This window comes from Corvus cornix, chromosome 1A (assembly GCF_000738735.6).
Source record: "Corvus cornix cornix isolate S_Up_H32 chromosome 1A, ASM73873v5, whole genome shotgun sequence".
NCBI classification, from domain to species: Eukaryota; Metazoa; Chordata; class Aves; order Passeriformes; family Corvidae; genus Corvus; species Corvus cornix.
In genome coordinates this window covers 49,792,699-49,812,781 of record NC_047057.1, presented here as the reverse complement: position 1 = coordinate 49,812,781, position 20,083 = coordinate 49,792,699, and the positions used below count along the sequence as shown (strand labels likewise).

Here is a 20,083-nt window from a genome sequence, read left to right as displayed (position 1 = left end):
CTTACACATGTGGGCCTCAGAGGGCAAGCTGGACATTCAGGCAGAAGCAGTGAAAGTAATTGACAAGTCAGCATCTGCAGCACTAGTCAGATTTTGTTAGATATTGCAGAGATAGGGCTTGAACCTTGGGCTGAATGAGGCCAGGATCTGCTTTATCAAAGCACAGCTTAGTCTCAGGGCTGAAAGGGACCCTGTGTTAGGGCTCTGAATCAAGGGTCTCCATCTGCTTCTGTCAGATGCTTTGACTCCATGTCCGACACTTCCCCGTCTCTCTGCTCAGCCAGCTGAGACGAATCGCTCAATTAGGAGCCTTCTGGGACCCTTCTTGCCCTTCTCCTGGCTGGGAAGCAGTGCCAAGCTCAGCAGGGCCTGAGAGTTTATGGACTTGCCTGTGATTTTGAGGATTAACCAAGCTAATTTGCTTTGTGTTTGATGTTCCTAGCTAAAAGGATAAGGACTGGGGAGTAGTTGCCATATCCAGTCCTCTCCCTTCTCTCCTTTTTGTTCATCTGGTGGGAGATGGCGGCAAACAGTGCCTGTGAGGACAGGGCTCGGTGATGTGAACCTGAACCCTGCTCCAGATTCAACCCTAGGCCAACAGTGTGGTCCTGGTGAGGGCATCTCAGCCCTCAGCTCTTCCCCTTGTGGCCTGGAGAGAAGGTGTTGCAAGCCCTAACTGCTTGTGGTTTGTGAAGTTGTGGGAAATTGCAAAGTACCAGGCGGTGTCACAAGTAGTGTTCCAGAGATTCTGACACAGCTGGTGTCCATCTCCCTGCGCTGCTTCACTCAGTGCTGGCTGAGGGACATAACCAAAAGGGAAAGCCCATGTGAGTATCATGCTGCTGAGGAGAGTGCACCAGAGAAGAATTTGGATTCCCAGTCATACTCTCATCAGTTAAAATAAAACATGCAAGACATCACAGACTAGGGAAAATGTTGGGTGAAGGCAAAGGAATCTGAACGAGGCATTATTTTAATTTTCAAGGCAGTATGCAGCAGCTGAAGGGAAAATAGGCTGAAATATGGGGGAAGGAGAGAGAAGGGAAGGGTTCAGTGATGAAGGGAAACAGAATTAGAACAGCTTTGAAGGATGCTGAGAGGAGGAGGGGGAGAAAAAAAAAGCCCTTTATTTTCAGATACTTTACTGTCCTTATGTTGAATCTGGTCAGAAAGAGCTTCATGTTTCAAAGGGTTATTGAGATGCTAGCAGGGACACCACCCCTTTGGACAAAGGTGCTGGGCACTCGTGTGCAAGAGAAAGGGTCACCCAGAAGGGCAAGCTGGTCAGGAGAAAGGCTGCTGGGATAGGTAAAACAAGCTCTGAAGTACTTGCTGAAATAAACCCTTTTTCCATTCACAAGCACTGAGGTCAGGTTATCACCACATTTGTCTCCTCTGTCCCCTTTGCTGGAAAGGCTTTGCAGGAGAGGACACATGTGAAGACAAGGGCAGGACTGAATCCTGCTCTCTGTCAGAGCTCTTTGCTTGTAAAGGAGGGACAGCGAGGTGAGACTGGGTCCTGTGTGGGTTCATACAGGAGAAACTGGTGTCAGGATGCCCCTTGGCAGGGATGCTCACTGGCCCAGGGGAAGCAGAAATCTTGGGCTGGTGCTTCATCTCCTCACAGGGGCTGCCCCTCAGAGTCTGTTTCAGAGCACTGCAGATGCATGGTCCTTCTTCAGAGTTTAGACTCTGCATTTTATCAATGCCCTGTTGCCATTTACAGATCTGCGGGGAGTAGGCAGCAATCAAGGGGTCATAGCTTTTGAAAATTATTTTGAACGTAGTTACCAGCCCTTTTATGTATGAAATTCTCATCATATTGAAGCCCAGGATTCATCCTATATCTATCTATGGATAGATCTCCCTGTGGAAATGAATCTCTAATTTCATGATATGTAACACAGAGTGTGTTCATTTTGCCTCCAGATCTCTCAGCACCAAGAAATCCTTTCTCCATTTTACATATAGAAAAACTGAGGTTTAAAGGGAACATGCAAAGTTGTAAAATAAGCCTGGTAGACATTTGGGCTTCTGTATGGAGAACTAGAGCATAGGGAGAACTTGAGCATTTTGTTTGCTCTTTCTAAGAAATGGGAGGTGTGTTTTTTAAGGCTTTTGTGTTTGAAATGTGAAGCCTACCTAGGCCAGAGGGCAAATTTAAAAAGAGCAAATATGATATGTCTTGTATCAGAAGAATAGGAAATAAGCAAGGAAGCATGGTTTTACCAGACTACTCATTCGTTTCTGTAAAATCCTTTTTGATTTCAAGAGCTCACTCATTTCAGCAAAGTCCCATCTCCCTGTATGGAGAATTAAGGTGCAAATGGTAGAAATTAATAACATGCCCCAAGTATATAAGTATGTCATTAAAATGATCTGAGAATACTGACATTTCTTCCAAGAGCTGAAGGCTATAAATGGCAGTGCATGATTTTTCCAGTGGTAGATGAATAAGTAGAGATCAACCAAACTGGTTCTCTGTCTCCTACCTTCTATTTTATACAAAGGAGAGGGAAAGAAAAGGTCTAGTTTTCATCAAGCCCTTTGTATGCAACTTCTAAGTGATTTGCTAAGGGTCCCAAAACCTGCAAAAAGTTGGACCTATTTCCTGAATTTCAGTGCATAGCTTTAAATTCTGCATGGAAATGATGTTGAGTGAGGTCTCAAAACCAAGCTCATGCACTCCTGGCTTTCTCTGAAACCCCTTCTCCATATGCAGACTGATTCCCGCTCCTCTGTCTGCCTCCAGTCACTTTCCCCTCCTCTCTTGCCTTACATGCCCCCTCCCACATGTTCTTCCTTGTGCTGACATCGGTCCCTTCTTCTCCTTTGCTGTTAGGTGGGCTCCTTCTTCATGATCAACCTGTGCCTGGTGGTCATCGCCACACAGTTCTCGGAGACCAAGCAGCGGGAGCACCAGCTGATGCAGGAACAAAGGGCCCGCTACCTCTCCTCCAGCACCGTTGCCAGCTACATGGAGCCGGGAGACTGCTACGAGGAGATCTTCCAGTACGTCTGCCACATCCTGCGCAAGGCCAAGCGCCGCACCCTTGGGCTGTACAACAGCGTGCAGAGCTGGCGCCACGGCCACGTGGAGGAGCCCAGCGACGCCAAATCCGGCGTGAGCAGGAAAAGCCAGAGGCACTACAGTAAGGATCACATGGGTAGAGCTGGAAATGCCAGCGGTGGAAATGTGAGAGTAGCTGGGAGCATCTCCATGCGCCAGCTTTCCAAAGGACCTGTGCCTATAAAGAACAGAATTATAATTAACACTGGCCATTGAGCGTGGCACCATGGCCAGCACACCAGACCAGCAAGGTGGGGGTGGCCAGCAAGAAAGGGAATGAAACAAGGGTGGCCAGCAGGGAATATGGATAATCCAGGTCTGAAATCCAGAGACCATAAAGAGATAAAGACACTGAGGCTTGTAAAGGGTTCCGTGTCTGGTATAGCCCGGTGTTGATAGCAGTTTGGGAGAGAGAAGAATTAGGGGATATAACAAAGTGGGGCAAAGGATTTGACCTGGTGGCACAGCAGGTCCCCCAGAGCTCTTCTCCCAAACAGAGTTGCTGCCAGACCTCAGGAGAGAGGCAAAGAGAGTAGAATTGCAGTAAGATGTTGCCTGAACCTAAGGAGCGATGCTGAGGTCTGGTTGATATGCAAGGACAATGGAGACAATTTCTCTTGATGGCAGCACATGCTGTTGCGTAAAATGAGACATGAGATATCATTTAAATTGGGTTCCTGGCTGGAAAAGTCACTGTAAAAATGGTTTTATAGAGTTAGTATTAAATGCCTGCTGATGCTTTTCCTAGGTTATGCTCCCATTAACAAGCAAAAAGGCAGATTTTCCTTCAGCTGGTCCTGCATAGTCCAACTTTCATTTTCTTTTCTTGCTGGGAGAAAAATTTCTGCAGGCTTCATGTGCTGTGTTAATGAATTAATTGTTTCATTTCCCCCAGTGTCCACTTGATCTTCCAGGCCCAAATGGAGGATCAAGAAACAGAAATTTAGATTTCTCACTGAAGTCAGGGGATCTGTTCTGATTCATAGCGCACACTGTCAGGAGGATGTGTTCCTGTGCTACCTCTTCTGGCTTCTTGAGATGCTTTGCTAATGTAGTTTCTCTAATTTAGAGAGTTCAGTTCAGGCTGGGGGGTTCTCAGACCCCACTTGTAGCAGTTCAGGCCAAAAGCAACTCTCATGACTGTTTTTTCCCTCAGGTCCCTCTTAACACAAGCTAGTGAGTCTCAAGCCACAATTTCTTCATGAGACAAAGCAGTTCTTTCTCTAATGGACGTGAACCCTGTTGAGTCTAATCACAGGAAGCTGAACAGTACCGTGTGTTTTGGAGGCACAGCCTGTCAGCATAGAGCCCCCAATGGCAACGGCTTCTATTGCTGCCCTTGAGATGATATGTCAGTGTTTAATCATTCTTACAGCTAAAAAGCCCAGTTACTCTGTCTAAATACCCAGAAACCAAACAGGTGTCCACTTTGAATGTCTTTTTCATAGCCTCCTTCTTTATGCAGCACCATTTCTCTTTCCAGGGGTTTGCCAGCAGCACAACTCTCTTGGCTGCCCTCCTCAGGGCTTAGTCCAGCCCATCGCTGTGACAGCAACCTCTGATCCCACCAACTGCCCACGATGCCATAGGGCAGAGCATGAAGCATCCAGGAGGCTCTCAGTCCTGGACAGCGCTGGCTCAGACCAGGAGGATGGAGGAGCCAGTGAAGGGGGTGGAGAGGGCAGCCAAGAGGACCAGGGTGCCTCAGCGCTGGAGAAGGAGGAGGAGGTGGAAGAAGGAGGACGGCTGAAGCTCTGCAGTGATATGTGGCGAGAAGTGAGGGTCAAGCTTCGAGTGATTGTGGACAGCAAGTATTTCAACCGTGGGATCATGATTGCAATCCTAGTGAACACCATCAGCATGGGCATTGAGCACCACGAACAGGTAAAGCACCTCAGGGCACAAGGTGGGCAGCGTGGACTGCTGAGCCCTGCTGGGGGTTATAGCCTCGCTAAGCAGCTGATGCAATTTGATGGAGGCAGAGACTGAGCAATTTGGACCCCAGACTGCAGCACAGATGGTCCCAGCATGACTTTGGAGAAAGCCTCAGGATCTTGCAGGGTCTCTTACTTCTTTATACCTGTTCTTAATCGCTTTCTCTGTCTCTCCATGTATTTTCCTCTCACCTCTTTTCAATGCTTCCCTTTCCCTCTTCCCTGGTCATTCATCCCTCTGTTTTTCTTTTTTGCCCTCTCTCCACTTTCTGTCTTCTTCTTTCTCCGTCATCCTCCTCTCTTCCATCTTCCTCTTCTCTCTCACTCATTTCTCTCTTCATTAGCTTACTGAATCCTTAGTCTATTTGGTTAATTTAATGTGCCCTCTGGGGATGTCACAGGCACTTCACCAGCATCTCAGTTCAAATCCATCAGCTTGCTAGCCTTCCCAACTTAATTAAGAGATGTCTGAGCACATTCTATCTATACAAGAAGGCTAGGAAAGGCACCACCTCCAATCTCCAGTTGTTTTGGGAACTCAGGCTGCTTGAGCCTTTCCTTTGCCCTGAGAATAAGAAGTGATAGGTCAGACACAAACAGCAGGTGTGGACACAGGTTTGACTTTCATGCCAGTAGTTTTCAGGCAGCTCTGAGTCAGCTGTGCACTTTGTCCTAATGACAGACTTGTGAGATGGAGAGCAATTGTGTGCCCTTATTTTATAGCTGGGACACAGAGACTGTGTCTACACTGTGATGTGCAGTGCCAGTGTCAGAGGGTATTAAGCCCACCCATAACCTTGCATGTGCACTGCTGGTTGGTGGCTCTGCTGCACTTGGCATTGAAAGAGTGCATGCTGTACATCCATGCCTCAGATCTATGCTGCCAGTCTGAATCTGACCAAGATTCACTCCTTGTGTCTGCCCAGATCACAAAATGAGATCGCTGCACTACTGCGATGCTGACTGTATTGAAGCTCTGGAGCCAAGGTGAAATCTAGTCTTGAACACAGTGTCAGGCAGCAAAGAGACAGGCAGTGAGCCCAGTTCAAGCAAGGCACTCCAATTTGTCCTGAGCTGTATCAGGATGAAGATACCTTGAGACCTTGTGTATCTTAAATTCCCTGTTTGAGGCAACACAGTGTCTGAGCCAGTATTTGAAGCCTCAGATGTCTGGATCCCACCCACATATCAAGCTTTAAACCAATTTTCAAAGCCCAGCTAGTTTCTGATACAAGGCTGTGAAACCTTAATTTGATCCCAGAATTCAAAACTGCACTGGATGCTTCAGTACCAGAAAAATACTGGCAGGAGCTCAGAGGAGAGGAGAATGAAGAAGATGCTGGAGGGGTTGACTCATGGAAATAGATAAAAAAGAGCAAAGCATTTATCTCATAGCAGAGAGATGACTAAGGGCTGGAGCCCAGGACAATTTGAAAACTGCCCACTGGTATTTTAAAGATGTGATCACCAAGCAGGGAGAGCCATTGTTCATCCTGGACACAGCGTGAATAATAGTTTGACAGAAGAATACTTGAGCTGGAGGTAGAGAATTCACTCTCGTGTTCTGGCTATTGTATGTGCAGATTTAAGCCCTTCTAGGATTCCTCTGCTGTGTTTGTACAGCCTGCAGCAGACTGAGATCTGCCTCTGCAGCCTTGGCGTTTCTAGTAGCAGGTTCTTAATGACAGTCTTTAAAATTGTGCTATCACTTTTTATCCATGAGTAGCTAGGAAAAGCTTATGACCCTGCATGCTGTTTTTACCAGAAGAGATGTCAGCCAAAATGATCATAACTGAAAAATGTGGTGCAGCCTGTTTATTCAGAATGTGTACTGAATTCTGCTTTCCTGGCACAAGAAGACTAAAACATATTCAGACCATACCATGAATTTTGGATTCTTTTCAGTCAGCAGTTAACTCAGAAGCACACAGACATTCGTACCTCCCTTTGCTCTCCTTCAGTTTTTCCCAAACTGTGCCATCAGTACATCTCAGGCTGGTGCTTCATTGCCTACATTTTTCTCCTTTCTATTTTTTTTTCTTCTGCTGTCTTTCCTCTCAAAAGCACAATTTTTCACAGAACAAAATCCAGCAAAGCCCCTCTGCCCACCAAGATCTGTGATTTGCAGGGTGACACCATCCTTTGACTGAAGAAGCTTCTGTTGCTTCACCTGCTTTTTCATATGGATGTCTTCCAACCCAGAGCTAATGCCTATAAGGACCTCAGGTTAAGGACTGCAGGAGTGAGGCACAAGTTTCAGGCTCACAAACACTGGAACTCTGGGGACAGAGCACATGTGTGTCACCTTCAGTTGCCCAGTCTTGACCAACAGACAGAAAAATACTAATTTAAACTGTTTGCTACAATTCAGGGGTTTAAAATTCATGGTGTTTTTCTTCCAGGAGACTGAACCTCAACAACTCAAGTAACTTTACTCATACTCAAATCACCTTAGAATTTGGCTTCATTTAGCTTATTCATCCAGTCCTTCGTCCTGTCCTGATTGTGTGGCCAAGGCAGTTTCCATCTGCATATATATTTCTTGTGAAGGAAATCAACTCATTTTAGGAGAAACTGCACTTCTTTGCGTCATTTTAAATCCGTGATCTTATAACAAGGTATCATTTGTAAATAGCTATGTTTATTCAAATCCATCAGTGTGCAATATACCATGTAATAGTCTCGATATTAGGCCTTCAGATATTGCTGAGACATTGCATAAGCCAAACCCCATCATTTCAAGCTTTGTCCTTCTTGAAATAGTTTTTGCAGTTCTTCAGATCTGCCTCTATTTGGAAGTGTCTATTTTTAAAATCCAGTGTAGAAAATATTAGATTCTTGTGGCTGTCCAGAAGAATCCTTTTAAGAGGCTTACTTTTTTCTTAATATTCACAGTGGATCTGGTGCTGCTGACTTTTCTCCCTTATTCAGCACGAGGATGAAAAGCTTGTCCCAGCTGAATGTCCCAGACTGCCTTTCTCATGTATTTCTTGAATGGCCTGTTGGACTCAAGTTTCTCTGCCATTAGCAGCCATGTTAGACAACTGCTGAGTAACTTGGTTTATCTTCTGCAGTATCTGCTGGATATCCTTCATACATCATATCAATTCTTTATGAGGTCTGTCTGTATGGATCAGATGATGATCCCCTGTTTCCTAACTAGACGCACCCTGTGGATCAGTACCTTCATATCTTTTAGCCTGTGTGATTTCACTTTATACCAGCATTTATTGCATTCACAAGTTCATATTTTACAGTTATTGCTTCTCTTTTTACTATTTGCTCCTTGTCAGAAACATTCAGCAAATGTCCAAGCCAGCTCATCATACTGACATTTAGTAAGGATGGAACAGTCTCCCTGGAGTGGTAGATGAAACCACACTACTTCAGCCTTGTAGAACTGGAGTGTAACAATCATGAAATCCTGCCCTGATTGTGGGGTGGTGATTAAACTTAAGTAAAAGCTAGTTAGTGTGTTCCATAGCTGATTTCAATGGCTCTTCTAATTATTGTCAAGCGACTTTGAAATTGTGTGTAAAAATAGACAGGCTGGAGAGAGCTCTTTATGGAATACTTCTTTTTCATGTTCTCATCACAGAGGCAGCGATGTGCAGGTTTGGTAGGGCTGGTCTGCATAGGTCACATCAATTACTCTTCAGTTTCTAGACAGTTGCAAATTTACTCCTGGTTAGGAGAAACTTTTCCTGCAGGGGCTTCATGGTGATCTTAACCTTTCCTATGGTGTAGGAGTTTCTGTCTGCTGCCAGATAATGGACTAATTATATTTTCAGTCAAATCTGGCAAAAGAGCTCCAAGGTTAGTAAGAAATTGGAAGGGAGAAAAAAGCTGAGCTGCTGCCCTCTATTGCCCCAGTTCCAGTTTCTGATCACGGGACAGGAGTTCTGAAGTAAATCTGAATCGTATCTTTTACTCTCAGTATTTGATCTACGTTGTTAGAGACGAAGGACTTTATTCCACAAAGATGTGAATTAGATCGTTTCATGGATTGGGAAAGAGATCCATACACAGGATAGGTTAACTGTTCTGATTAAAACACTGGTTCTGGGCATGCCTCGCCCCCTGGGATCTCTGCCCCTTCAAGCCATCCTCCTTACCCCAATACTCAGCTCCCACAATTATGTTCAATTTTCACTTCTAGTGTGATGGGTAAATCTGTCTGTCCTGTCTTGGCAATGGGCACAGACTGCTTCTGGGGAGATTTCTGGTGTTCCTTTCTTTTTCTTGGACTAAAGTAGCCTTGAGTTCAGTTCTTTCCTTGGGGATGCTTTAACTTACAGTTTCTAGGTAAACCTGGGAGGAGGAAGGGTTTAGATGATGAATGCCTGAATGCTGTCTGTGGGAGCCTGGGAGACCTCACAACTGCAGGGTGACACATCCACTGTGTTGGAGAGCCCGTGTGTCGGTAGGAAGAAAAGGAGAGAATCACTTTTCCCCTGTTTGCTTGTCCTCTTCATCAGGTTCACACTTCCCTGGCCAGAGAAGAGTCCCCTGCACCAGCCCTGTCCCAGCCACCCGCCTCATCCATTGTCACTCACAGCCACTCTGCCCCAGGAGCAAGGGCATTGCCACGCAGGACACAACCCCTGGCGAACTCCACCCTGCAGCTGATGGTTCTTTGCACTCTGTCAAACTACCTGGATCTCCAGAAATGGCTGCAATGCTGGATCTGCCTTAGTGCCTCTCCATCTGGCTGCTCTCTATCACCCCTTTTTTTCTTGAGTTAATTTCTTTTGTGTTGCTCTTCTTTTCCCAGCATTTACTTCTTTACTACACTGTCTAAAACAACTCTTTCATTCTCTACTTATTGTGGCTGCTAGTGAGTTTATTTTAATTTTTTTTCAGCTTTGTTTTTTGATTTCTCTTTTTCTGCTTTTATCTCTGCCCATTTCTTTCTTTCTCTGCCTAGACTTTCCTGTCCCTCTCTCTAGGAAAGATGCTTTACTGGGGCTGATGGATGGTCCATTAGAAACAGATTAACAGGTGAGGCTTGACTAGAGAAACAGGTGTCAAGGAGGGAAGGAGTGACAGAAGAACAGGTGACCTTTTCCACAAGCAAGATGCAAGCATGGGGTTTTAAACATCAGGTGCTCCCTACAAGAGCACAAGAGAGAACGTATGGAAAGCAGAGAGGAGGATAATCCACCATCATAACCTGTTGCTTTTTTACATTGCTTATTTTCACTAACATAATGATTCGATTCAGACTGAAATTGGCATCTCAGTTTGACATACAGCCCTCATGTTCTCAGTAACTGTCATTACTGCTGGGTCTCGGTGAAGTGATCTTCATCTCTCCCTTCCCACATGCACTTGCTCATTCCTTCTCTCTCATCTCTTATTTCCCCTCCTTTCTCCATCGTTTTCAGGGTGGTTTTGCTATTCAGATGTAACTATGGATGGAAATTGATCCATCTCCACTTTTTTCATTTTAAAGACACGGACTATTTTAATAAAAAGCTACAATGAGGAGTGCAAGAAATTAACAAAGGGCATGGGAAGCCAAAGATGTGAGGAGCAGTTTCCAGTTCATTTGTTCACCTGGGAGGATCTTAGCCCCTGGGGGCCTCAGAGCAGGGGTTAAAGCAGCCCCCAGCTTCAGGCAGAGAGCCAGAAACAGAACTGCATTCCTCCTTCTCTTCCCTTTCCACCAGCTGTATAAGTAACAGGCATGGCCAATGCAAAGGCTGCCCTTCAGCAAAGCAGCAATTTTGCAGACCATGGGGAGAGACTATGACTTCCCTTCCTGGTGGGCACTAATATTGATTTAATGGTAAAAGTATTGGCTCTGACTTGCAGGGACTCATTTTTCATTTTCGCAGTGCCAGGAATGTCTGTCCTCTCTTGCTCTCTACAACAGGCTTTTGCAGTTTTCTTGTTCCCATCCATTTTATGTGCTGCTTAAAAGAGTGGCTTGGTGGCCAGGCATAGCCCAGACCAAGGCAAAGGAAGATGTAACCTCTTTATTTTTCAACAGTCATCTTGTGTTGTCCTTGGATTGTTCACCTTGTGCACTTGCCTTTCTCCTCTTGCTGTCCATTTTTCTCTTTTCTTCACCCTGTCCTGCTCTCCCTGTCCCTTACAGGTAGGTTTTAGCAGTGTGGTCCTCCTTGCCGTTGTCTTGTCTAGTTTGATATTTGCTTGGGTAATTATTGAGACCACTCTGAGGATAGGGGCATAAGACTGATGGAGCAAGACCAGGAAACTAATGCATACCAAGGGTTTGTGGGGAAAGGGGGAGAGAAAAAGGGGGAAGTGAAAAAATAAAGGGGAAAGAGTCAAATGAGTGTAGTGACGGTTAGAGGAGGATGGGGAATTGTTTTCCTGTCATTTAAATGTTTTCAAAATTTCAGGAAAAAAAAAAAAGTGCCAGCTACCTGTGGAAACTTCAGAGGAAGAAATTCTTGAAGGAAGAGGTTGACTGCAAATCAACCAATTTTGCTCTCCTTCAAAAAATGCTCAAGTTCTTTGCACAAAATAAAGCAGCCTTTATCCAGGGGAATGGGATATGGAGGGGAATGTAGAAAAGGCTTGGTCACCCTTGGCTGTGTGAATGGCTGTGAGGCTCCTGATTGCCTCTAATAAATATAATTGTTAAGGATATAATCTATGATGAAGGTAGAAAATCTGCAAAGGAATTGGAGTGCAGGTGCTGCTATCCAGTTCCACTCTAATCTCACCCATGGACGTTTGCAACTCCCTACAAACCCTGTTCCCTCGGAAGAGTAATTTATTTCCCATAATTTCAGGGCTCTTTCAGTTCTGACTCTCTGAATTTGCATTCTCTCTAGCCAGAGGAATTGACCAACATCTTGGAGATCAGCAATGTTGTCTTTACAAGCATGTTTGCCCTGGAGATGATCCTGAAACTTGCTGCTTTTGGTCTCTTTGATTACCTTCGCAACCCCTACAACATCTTTGACAGTATCATCGTCATCATCAGGTGACAAGGGCCTTGGGGATCAACTGAAATACATGTAGGAAAGAGTACCACAGAGCATGCACACTTTTTCAAAAAGGATTTAGCAGCTGTACTGAGAGGAGCTGAGCTCATGCACAAGGCCAAGGATTGGGGGACCAAGATATCTTTTCCCAATACTTGGTGTTGGTGCTACGCAAGCCACACAACATTTCTGTCCCTCAGTTCTCTCCTCTGCAAAGTGGAGGCAATTGCAACTGCCTTGTTAAGTTCACAACACATATTAGCTGTGAAATACTTTGAAAATGCACAAATTGAAGATGTTACAAAGGTTTAAAGTGTGATAAAAGAACTTATCTTGCTGGAATTAAATGCTGCAATCCTTTCTTCATTCCTTCCACATGCACTGCCACGTTCATGTTCTTAAGGCATAAATGCAGCTTTCAACACATAAGGGCAAGCCTATGGTACATGCTTCTGTCTTGCTCAGACACGTTTTCTCTCTCACCCCTTTGTACTGCCAATGCCAAGGTGAAGACTTAGCATTGTCATTCCTTGTTTTCTTCTGTTTCTTCACTTGTCTTTTGTTTTGTCTCTTGTACTTCCTGTGCCTCTCTGGACCACAGCATCTGGGAGATCATTGGCCAGGCAGACGGGGGCCTCTCTGTGCTGAGGACGTTCCGACTCCTCCGGGTGCTGAAGCTGGTGCGTTTCATGCCTGCGCTGCGCCGCCAGCTTGTGGTGCTGATGAAGACTATGGATAACGTAGCCACCTTCTGCATGCTCCTGATGCTCTTCATCTTCATATTCAGGTGAGGAGGCAGTCAGCTCACAGTGTTCTGGAGCGGCGCTGCGTGGGTCATGGGGCAGCAGCTTCAGAGCATGACTGCATAACTCATGTTGCCCATTGTTCTAGGCCAAGGCAGCACTGACAAACATTTATTTGTTCATAAGGGCTGAAATTACTCCTGCATTAAATTGGATTCAGCAGCTGAGGATTTGGCCTGGATGGGATGGTGAGATACTGCCAGCAAATGCAAACATTGAGCATAACGTCCCATTGCAGGATAGATGAAGTCTCCTGGTAATCAATACTGGCTACAGGAGCAGTTCAGCCTGGAGGCTGACTCTGGCAGAAGGGCAGCAGGAAGCAACCAAGAAAGGTTGTCTGTGCATGCCATGGATACCCTGATAGCAAGATGAAGAAATATGAGAGTAAAAAAGGACAATAGAGAGAACAGATCTGAATGACAGGTTGGAGGGAATATATGAGCTGAGTCAGCACAGATGGAAAGCAAATTTTTTGGTGACCCACAGGGTTGCAATATGTAATTCCTTCTACACAAAGAATAATTCTACACAGATAGGTCCCAGTGGTCAGACTGTGTTCTTGTACCCCTTGCTGCTGTGATGTTGCATTAGATTTTCAGGAGAAGAGAATTACTCTGACGAGTTCATTGTGGAGGCAGAGATATTTATATTTGACATCATCTTGTTCCAAAGCATCCTGGGAATGCATATCTTTGGTTGCAAGTTCAGCCTCAGGACAGACACAGGAGACACAGTTCCTGACCGAAAGAATTTTGACTCCCTGCTCTGGGCCATTGTCACCGTCTTCCAGGTGAGCCCACTTGCTCTTTATGGGTGGGCCAGGGCAAAGTGAAGACAATCAGGAGATGTTTTTTCCTCACTGAGGAGCACTGCACTGACTCCTGACAGCACAAAAGGCTGTGTAAAAGACTTTTGTGTGATGTTTGGAGGAAGAACAATTGAATATTATAACCAAACAACTGGTGTATATCTCAAACAGGGGAGCTCCTTCCTTCCTAGGGGACGGTGTGCAAAGGTCTCTCCTGTTGTGGCAACTCCCAAGTTTAACACTCTCCCCTCAGCACATAACTGCCCTAATGGTTGCTCCTGTTTCTTCTTGCTCAGCTAAGGTTTTTGGTGCAGTGCCACAGCTGGGCAGTGACAGTGGGTGCGTGGTTATGGGGAAGTTCAGAGGCCTGGTCTGGTCCTGATGTGTATTCTTTGACTGTCCTTTTCTGGGAATCCCCTTCGTGTTCTTCCTTCACATTTATCTGACTTCCTCTTCCTCTCTCACAGATCCTAACCCAGGAGGACTGGAATGTTGTTCTCTATAATGGCATGGCCTCCACCTCGCCGTGGGCTTCCCTCTACTTTGTGGCTCTCATGACATTTGGCAATTATGTACTCTTCAATCTCCTGGTGGCCATTCTTGTGGAAGGGTTTCAGGCTGAGGTGAGTTGCCACCAAGGCTTCATCAGGAGGAGGAACAGAGGTGCTAAAAAAGGGATCCTTTGTGACACTTGAGGATACTGGACTGGAGGACTTACAAAGTATCACCCCTCACTCATGAAATGACCCTTGTTAGAGTAGTCTTCAATTAAACAAAAGAAAAATCCCCAGAGTTAATCCTTGCAAGGATGTTAAGCCATGCAAGGCTCACTGGAAGGGGATTCACAATTTCTGTTCTGTGTAACACAACAGAACCTACCTTAGGGTGAGTCCTTTACCCATCCAAAAGCAGCAATGCAGTGTATCAGCCATCCGAAATCATGCAAGACTCTTTCCAGTGATCGCACTGGATGCCTAACTGCCAAGGACAATTTTGCAGTTGTTCTAGAAAGGAAAGACAAAAACAAATGGTCTTTTCTGTTTGAGCTCCCAACTTCTATATTTATGTGTTCCAGGGTGATGCCAACCGGTCATACTCAGATGAAGATCAGAGTTCTTCAAACATGGAGGAGTTTGATCAGTTCCAAGAGGTCCAGGAAGGCTCAGGTACAGTAACTCACACAGTCTTATTTGCTTGTGTCCTACTGCTGTTTGGTGAGAAATCTAAAAGCAGATTCTGCAGAAAATTCACTCGCACCTCCAAGAACTTGCCAGTTTTTATTTTGAACTTTATGCCAGTTTGTGGTGTTATTTGTGGAAAAACAGAGATATGTTGGCATCCTGAGGAATGTGGTAGTTAAGTGGAACAGTTCTTGAATGGCCTCCAGAACAGCAACTGGAAGTGAGAAGTGAGACTGTCTCTGCTTATCTTCAGGGTAACCATTTCAGGAAAACTGTGCCCAAATCTGAAACCCACATTTGGAGAGGGGATACCAAGACGGTAAAAAGGACTCAGGCAAATTTGGAAGCCTTGCCTCATAGTGAGAGACTAATGAAGCTTAGAGAAATCAGGAAAGTTACTTGATCACTCTCTCTGTAGTTGTAGACCATAAGGAGGGATTTGTGATGGTAGATAGCTCTTTAATTGAGCAGAGAAAAGCATAATGAGATTGTAGAGGTTGGAAGCTCAAGCTAGACAAATTCAGGCTGAAAAAAAGCCATATATTTTCAAGGAAAGATAATTAACAGTGGGAAAAACCTGAATACGAACTGCCTAGTAAGGTCTCCATCCCTTGAAATCTTCCCTCAAAGACTGAAAGTCTTTCTACAAGAGGCATTATATTTCAAACAGGACTTGGTGGCAGGGAGCAGCAGGAGTAGCTTACTCTGCAATGGATGGTGAGCCAGGAGTTAAAAGGGGAGAGAGAGCCAGGCAGGAGGGCAGGGGCCACACTGCACATTCTTGCACAAGGTGAGCAGAGAAGGTCCACTGGCACTAGTGAGGGTCTGCCAATGGTTCCGTGATTTCCAGGCAAGCCTACAGTGGTGAGGAAGGTCTGAGGTCAAGCCAAGAAGTCCAGTCAGCAAGACAAGATCAGTATCAGCAAGGTGCAAGGACAGGCACAAGCATACTCACAGCACAACTCAGACAAGCACCACAGGCACATTTCTGAGTGTAAATGCAGCTCCCACAGCAGGGAGCAGTGGTTCCAGTTATTGGCTCACAGTTTTTTCCTGCAACTTAGCTCTTTTCAAAGCAGTCCTATCCTGAGTTACATGGCTGCACCATATCAGAGCTTATGCTGAATGTAGGCAGTCAAACCTCTGAGATGGCAGAGGAGGAAGAGGTTACAGAGGTGTTGGTGCTCTCATGGCTGTCTGTCATGCAGACATGGATAGGTGACCTTCATTATGCAGTAAGTCAAACAAAAATTATTGCTCTAGTCCTTTCAGGCATTATAATCCAACACCCTGTCCTCTCCATGCATCTCAAAAAATGCTGATGGTCATCTACAGGACCTAACATTTCCCTCAAAAGTGTCCCTGATCTTAAAGGCCAATGATCAGTCATTTGGAGAAGTGCAGTGTAGTAGCATAGACTGGGATGCAGTTTGTGTATGTAGTATGGTTGCAGGAGTTTTAAGGTGACCTCAGTACATGGATGGTTGGGGCTACCCCTACATCTTAGTCCCTTGCTCAGTGTTTCAGCCTAACTGCTTTAAGTAGCCAATCTGAGAGCTGGTGGAATTTGTTCAGGCCTGAAGATGCTGGTGTCTGCTCTTGGCATGCAGAAGCACGCTCTCGTCTTCCGTTCGGCTTTGTGCTCTGCCTGTCAGAGGCTGCTTGGCCACCACTCTGCTTGTCTGTCTGTCCCCAAGGAGAGGTGTGGTCGGTTTTGGAGACTGAGGAAATGACTTTAAAGCCTTCCCAGCTTGCACTGCCTTTGTCACCACACCCTAAATCAGAGGAATTGATGTTGATTGATTCTAAAGGGATAATAATCTGTTAGCTGCTGTTAAAATGTTAAACTGCTAAGGCATCAAAGCATCACTGGCTAGTGAGGAACCCACCTTCTTCTTTCCTCATTCTTCTTTCTGCATCTTTCCACTCAGATCCCAAGCTCTGTGCAATTCCTGTGACCCCTAATGGGCACTTGGACCCATCCTTGCCCTCTTCTAACCCACCAGTGGCTGCTGGGGGGGTCACCAACTCTTCACACAACTCACTGCAGCTTGACCAGATCCGTGTGGCTGTTGGCTCCCGGAAGAGCAGTGTGATGTCCCTGGGGAGAATGACCTATGACCAGCGGTCCTTGGTGAGTGAGGGAGTATAAATGTGTGCCATACCCTTCTTTTGAAGGCCAAGCACTTTGTTGGCTTTCTGCCATTACCTGGGGATTTCTGGGAAGAATTGCCCTGCTGCTGTAGGCTTCTAACAGAACTGCATTGCCCGTCTTTAGAATCCAGATCAGTTCACGTTATTTTTCTAAACTTCCAGATTTTTGAAGTCTATTTCCAGGTCAGTTATCTATATTCCTTTGAGTGTGGGAGAGGGAGAACACCAAGAAGACAGTCTCCCTCTTACAGTGAAACACATTTTTCTTCCTTGCCTTTTCCGTGTTTTCCTAGAGTAAAGGACACAAAATGTTGCCTTAAGAACATAGGAACATCTAGGTGATGCCAGAACCAACTCCCATTACAGTTGGGTTTTGTATCAGAGCTTTTCTAACAGTGAAAAACTTGTCTTTGAGCTCCCCATAGCAGATTCTGCTGCCCTATAGCACTTCCCCAAGCACTGCAGGTTTTCTAACCAGTGCATCTCTGACCTGTCCAACTTGTAACATCAGCTCCTGGGCTTTCTACCCACTGGCATACACAGCTCTGGGGAGTACCTCAGTGCTTAAAGGGCTCATGCTCCTGTTATTTCCGAACAGGGAGTGCTAGCAGCCACATACTACATGATAACTTGCTGATGGGGTTGGACTAGACTGTGACCAACAAGCCTGTTTTTCTCATTTCTCCCTTTTACGAAGACTGTACTCAAAGATGGTATGTCAGATGATCCATCACCGTGTACCTTGTGTTATCCTGAACCCCAGGGCAGTGTAAAAAGCTGCCAATCAGATTTTTTGAGAGCTTTACTCTTGCTCTGTGCTGGTGTAAGTAACAATATCAGGCACCTGGCCTTTGGCTTTATTACTTACCTTCCCTGAAAGTGCTTTGCACGCAGATGGTGCTATAAAGTAATCACAGCCAACACCATTGCTAACTCGTTATCAATTTATTGTCAGATTTACAGAGATTGCTGCTAAATTCCCACCATGCAACTTGCTTGACATCTGATAAATGGCAGCCTTCTGGCTTAGGGGCCCAGGGAGAAGTCTGTGATCTGAGAGAGGATCACATGCTCCCTCCTTGTGCCCAGAGTCACTGAGTCCCCATCCCACTCCCTTACAGTCCAGCTCCCGCAGTTCCCACTATGGTGCCTGGAGCCGCAGCGGAGCCTGGGGAAGCCGTCGCTCCAGCTGGAACAGCCTGGCCCGGGGACACAGCCTGAAACACAAACCTCCCTCAGCTGAGCATGAGTCCCTCCTGTCTGGGGAAATGCACAAGGCAGCAGATGGGGAGCCGGATGGGACAGGAAGGGTGTTTCATCACCGCCGGACACTCTCTCTGGATAACAAAGGCTCCTGTGACCTGCTGGAGTTGGCCTCGGTCCCTTCTGGACACAGAGTGACCCATAGGCTGGGAGCACCGCCTGGGGCCAGTGAGCATCAGGACTGCAATGGCAAAATGCCCAGTATTGTCAAGGAGATCTTCCCAAAGATGAACAACCACAAAGAAGGGGGAGAGGATGATGAAGAAATAGATTATGTGAGTACTTGGTGGAGGAGCCTGGCGTTACATCGCAGTGCTCTGGGAAATCCCAAATCCATCCTCAAATTTCAGTCTTCTTGCGTGTGTCTGGGAAAGCTTGCAAAGGTGCTTTAGGAAGGCTGGAGGACAGCACTGAATGCAGATAGGACCTTCAGGCACAGACAAGCTCACACCACATTGTCAGGCTGCCTGCAAGGCAGGTGGATGGTGGGAGGAAGGCGGATGTGAGACATACATGTGGTCATTCAGGGGCTGTTATTTCAGAGCAGTGCAGCCAGTGATTTCTGCAGGGTAGGAGAGGTCAGGCTGTGTAACAGTGAGTTTTGCATGGGAGACATCAGCAGACCAGAGCAGGAAGCACAGGCACCACAGGCAAGGCAAGTGGGTTTTGTGGTATCAGCCTGAGGGACAGCAATCTGTGAGCAGATCAGAGGGTGGAAAAAGTGGAGTGAGGGTCAGTAGAAAATTGAACAGACATATATGTCTGTATGAAATTCCCAGCTCAAGTGCCAACAGAAGGCTTTTTTGTTCTGGCTTCTTGTTTAGCTGAGGTAGGGAGGACACATTGCCCTCATGTAACACAGTCCCTCTAAGACCTCTAAGGCATCATGGACAGCATCCTACTCTAAAAAGGACACCAGCAGTTTTATTTGTCATGATTCAGGTAGGAAACCAGATGCCAAGAGGCAGACAATCCCTGGCAAAGCAGCTTCTACCTTCTTTTCCATTACTTGTTGCCTTTGAGTTGATTTTTCTCAGTTGGGGGATTAAAGAAAAGCAGGTAGTGGTGCGTTTGAGTCAGATGTGAAAGGAAGACTATCTCTCTCAGGCAAGTGGGAAGGTCACTAGTGGCAATTGCTTCTGCTGCATCCCTACAGAGCCTGTGCTTTCGCATCCGGAAGATGATGGAAGTCTACAAGCCAGACTGGTGTGAGTTACGGGAAGACTGGTCCATATATCTCTTCTCCCCACAGAACAGGTTTGTGCAGTTTTTGCCATGAGAGGGTTGAGAAGAGGGGGTAGATTTTGTTGCTCTGCTGGCCACATCCCCTGATGTTAGGTTGCAGTTTTAGCCTCACCAGCTGAGAATGTGTGTTTTCTCCTCCCTTGTCCCTTCTACACCCAAACAACATTTCTTTTCCTAGATTCTGGCAATGAAAGGAAAGTCGAGCATCCTCAATAGCTATTGTGATCTTCCCTCCTTTTGGAGCATCCCATTTTTATTTTCTGTAATCATAAATATTTATAGCAAAGCAGGGCAAGGAATACTAATGTTAGCACAAAGAGCATAAAGAATGTATTATTGATGACTCCATAATACTGATATTTCTTCCCCTGGTACCAGAATAGTGTCTTCATTTAATTTACAGTCCCAGTACCAACTTACCAGCAGTTATATCACGCATTTAGGGTAAAGTTAGAATTCTTCTTGCCTAAAAAAAGAGGAAAATTGGGTTGAATTCTTCATGTTAAAGAGATCTTCTCACCAGGAGAAAATGTCCATGTACCCCAGCCAACACTGTTCTCACCCATGTATATTGCCCCTTGAAAAGTGTTTCATTATAGGTCACGAGGGAGAGCTTGTGTGACACCTATGTTAATCTACACAGTGTCTTTCAGAAGTGTG

At 45.8% G+C, this 20,083-nt stretch overlaps 1 protein-coding gene across 4 annotated transcripts in view; it reads left to right on the top strand.

Moving 5' to 3' along the window:
* The window catches only part of LOC104696530 (voltage-dependent T-type calcium channel subunit alpha-1I), a 160,201-nt gene that overhangs the window by 118,793 nt on the left and 21,325 nt on the right, over positions 1-20,083 (top strand). For all 4 annotated transcript variants that reach the window (XM_039571001.1, XM_039571003.1, XM_039571002.1 and 1 more), the window contains 10 exons: positions 2,843-3,152; positions 4,554-4,954; positions 11,814-11,965; positions 12,568-12,753; positions 13,445-13,562; positions 14,048-14,203; positions 14,656-14,746; positions 16,693-16,895; positions 18,037-18,453; positions 19,335-19,435. In XM_039571001.1, the coding sequence (XP_039426935.1) occupies positions 2,843-3,152; positions 4,554-4,954; positions 11,814-11,965; positions 12,568-12,753; positions 13,445-13,562; positions 14,048-14,203; positions 14,656-14,746; positions 16,693-16,895; positions 18,037-18,453; positions 19,335-19,435 (2,135 nt within the window). The remainder of the gene's footprint in view (positions 1-2,842; positions 3,153-4,553; positions 4,955-11,813; positions 11,966-12,567; positions 12,754-13,444; positions 13,563-14,047; positions 14,204-14,655; positions 14,747-16,692; positions 16,896-18,036; positions 18,454-19,334; positions 19,436-20,083) is intronic.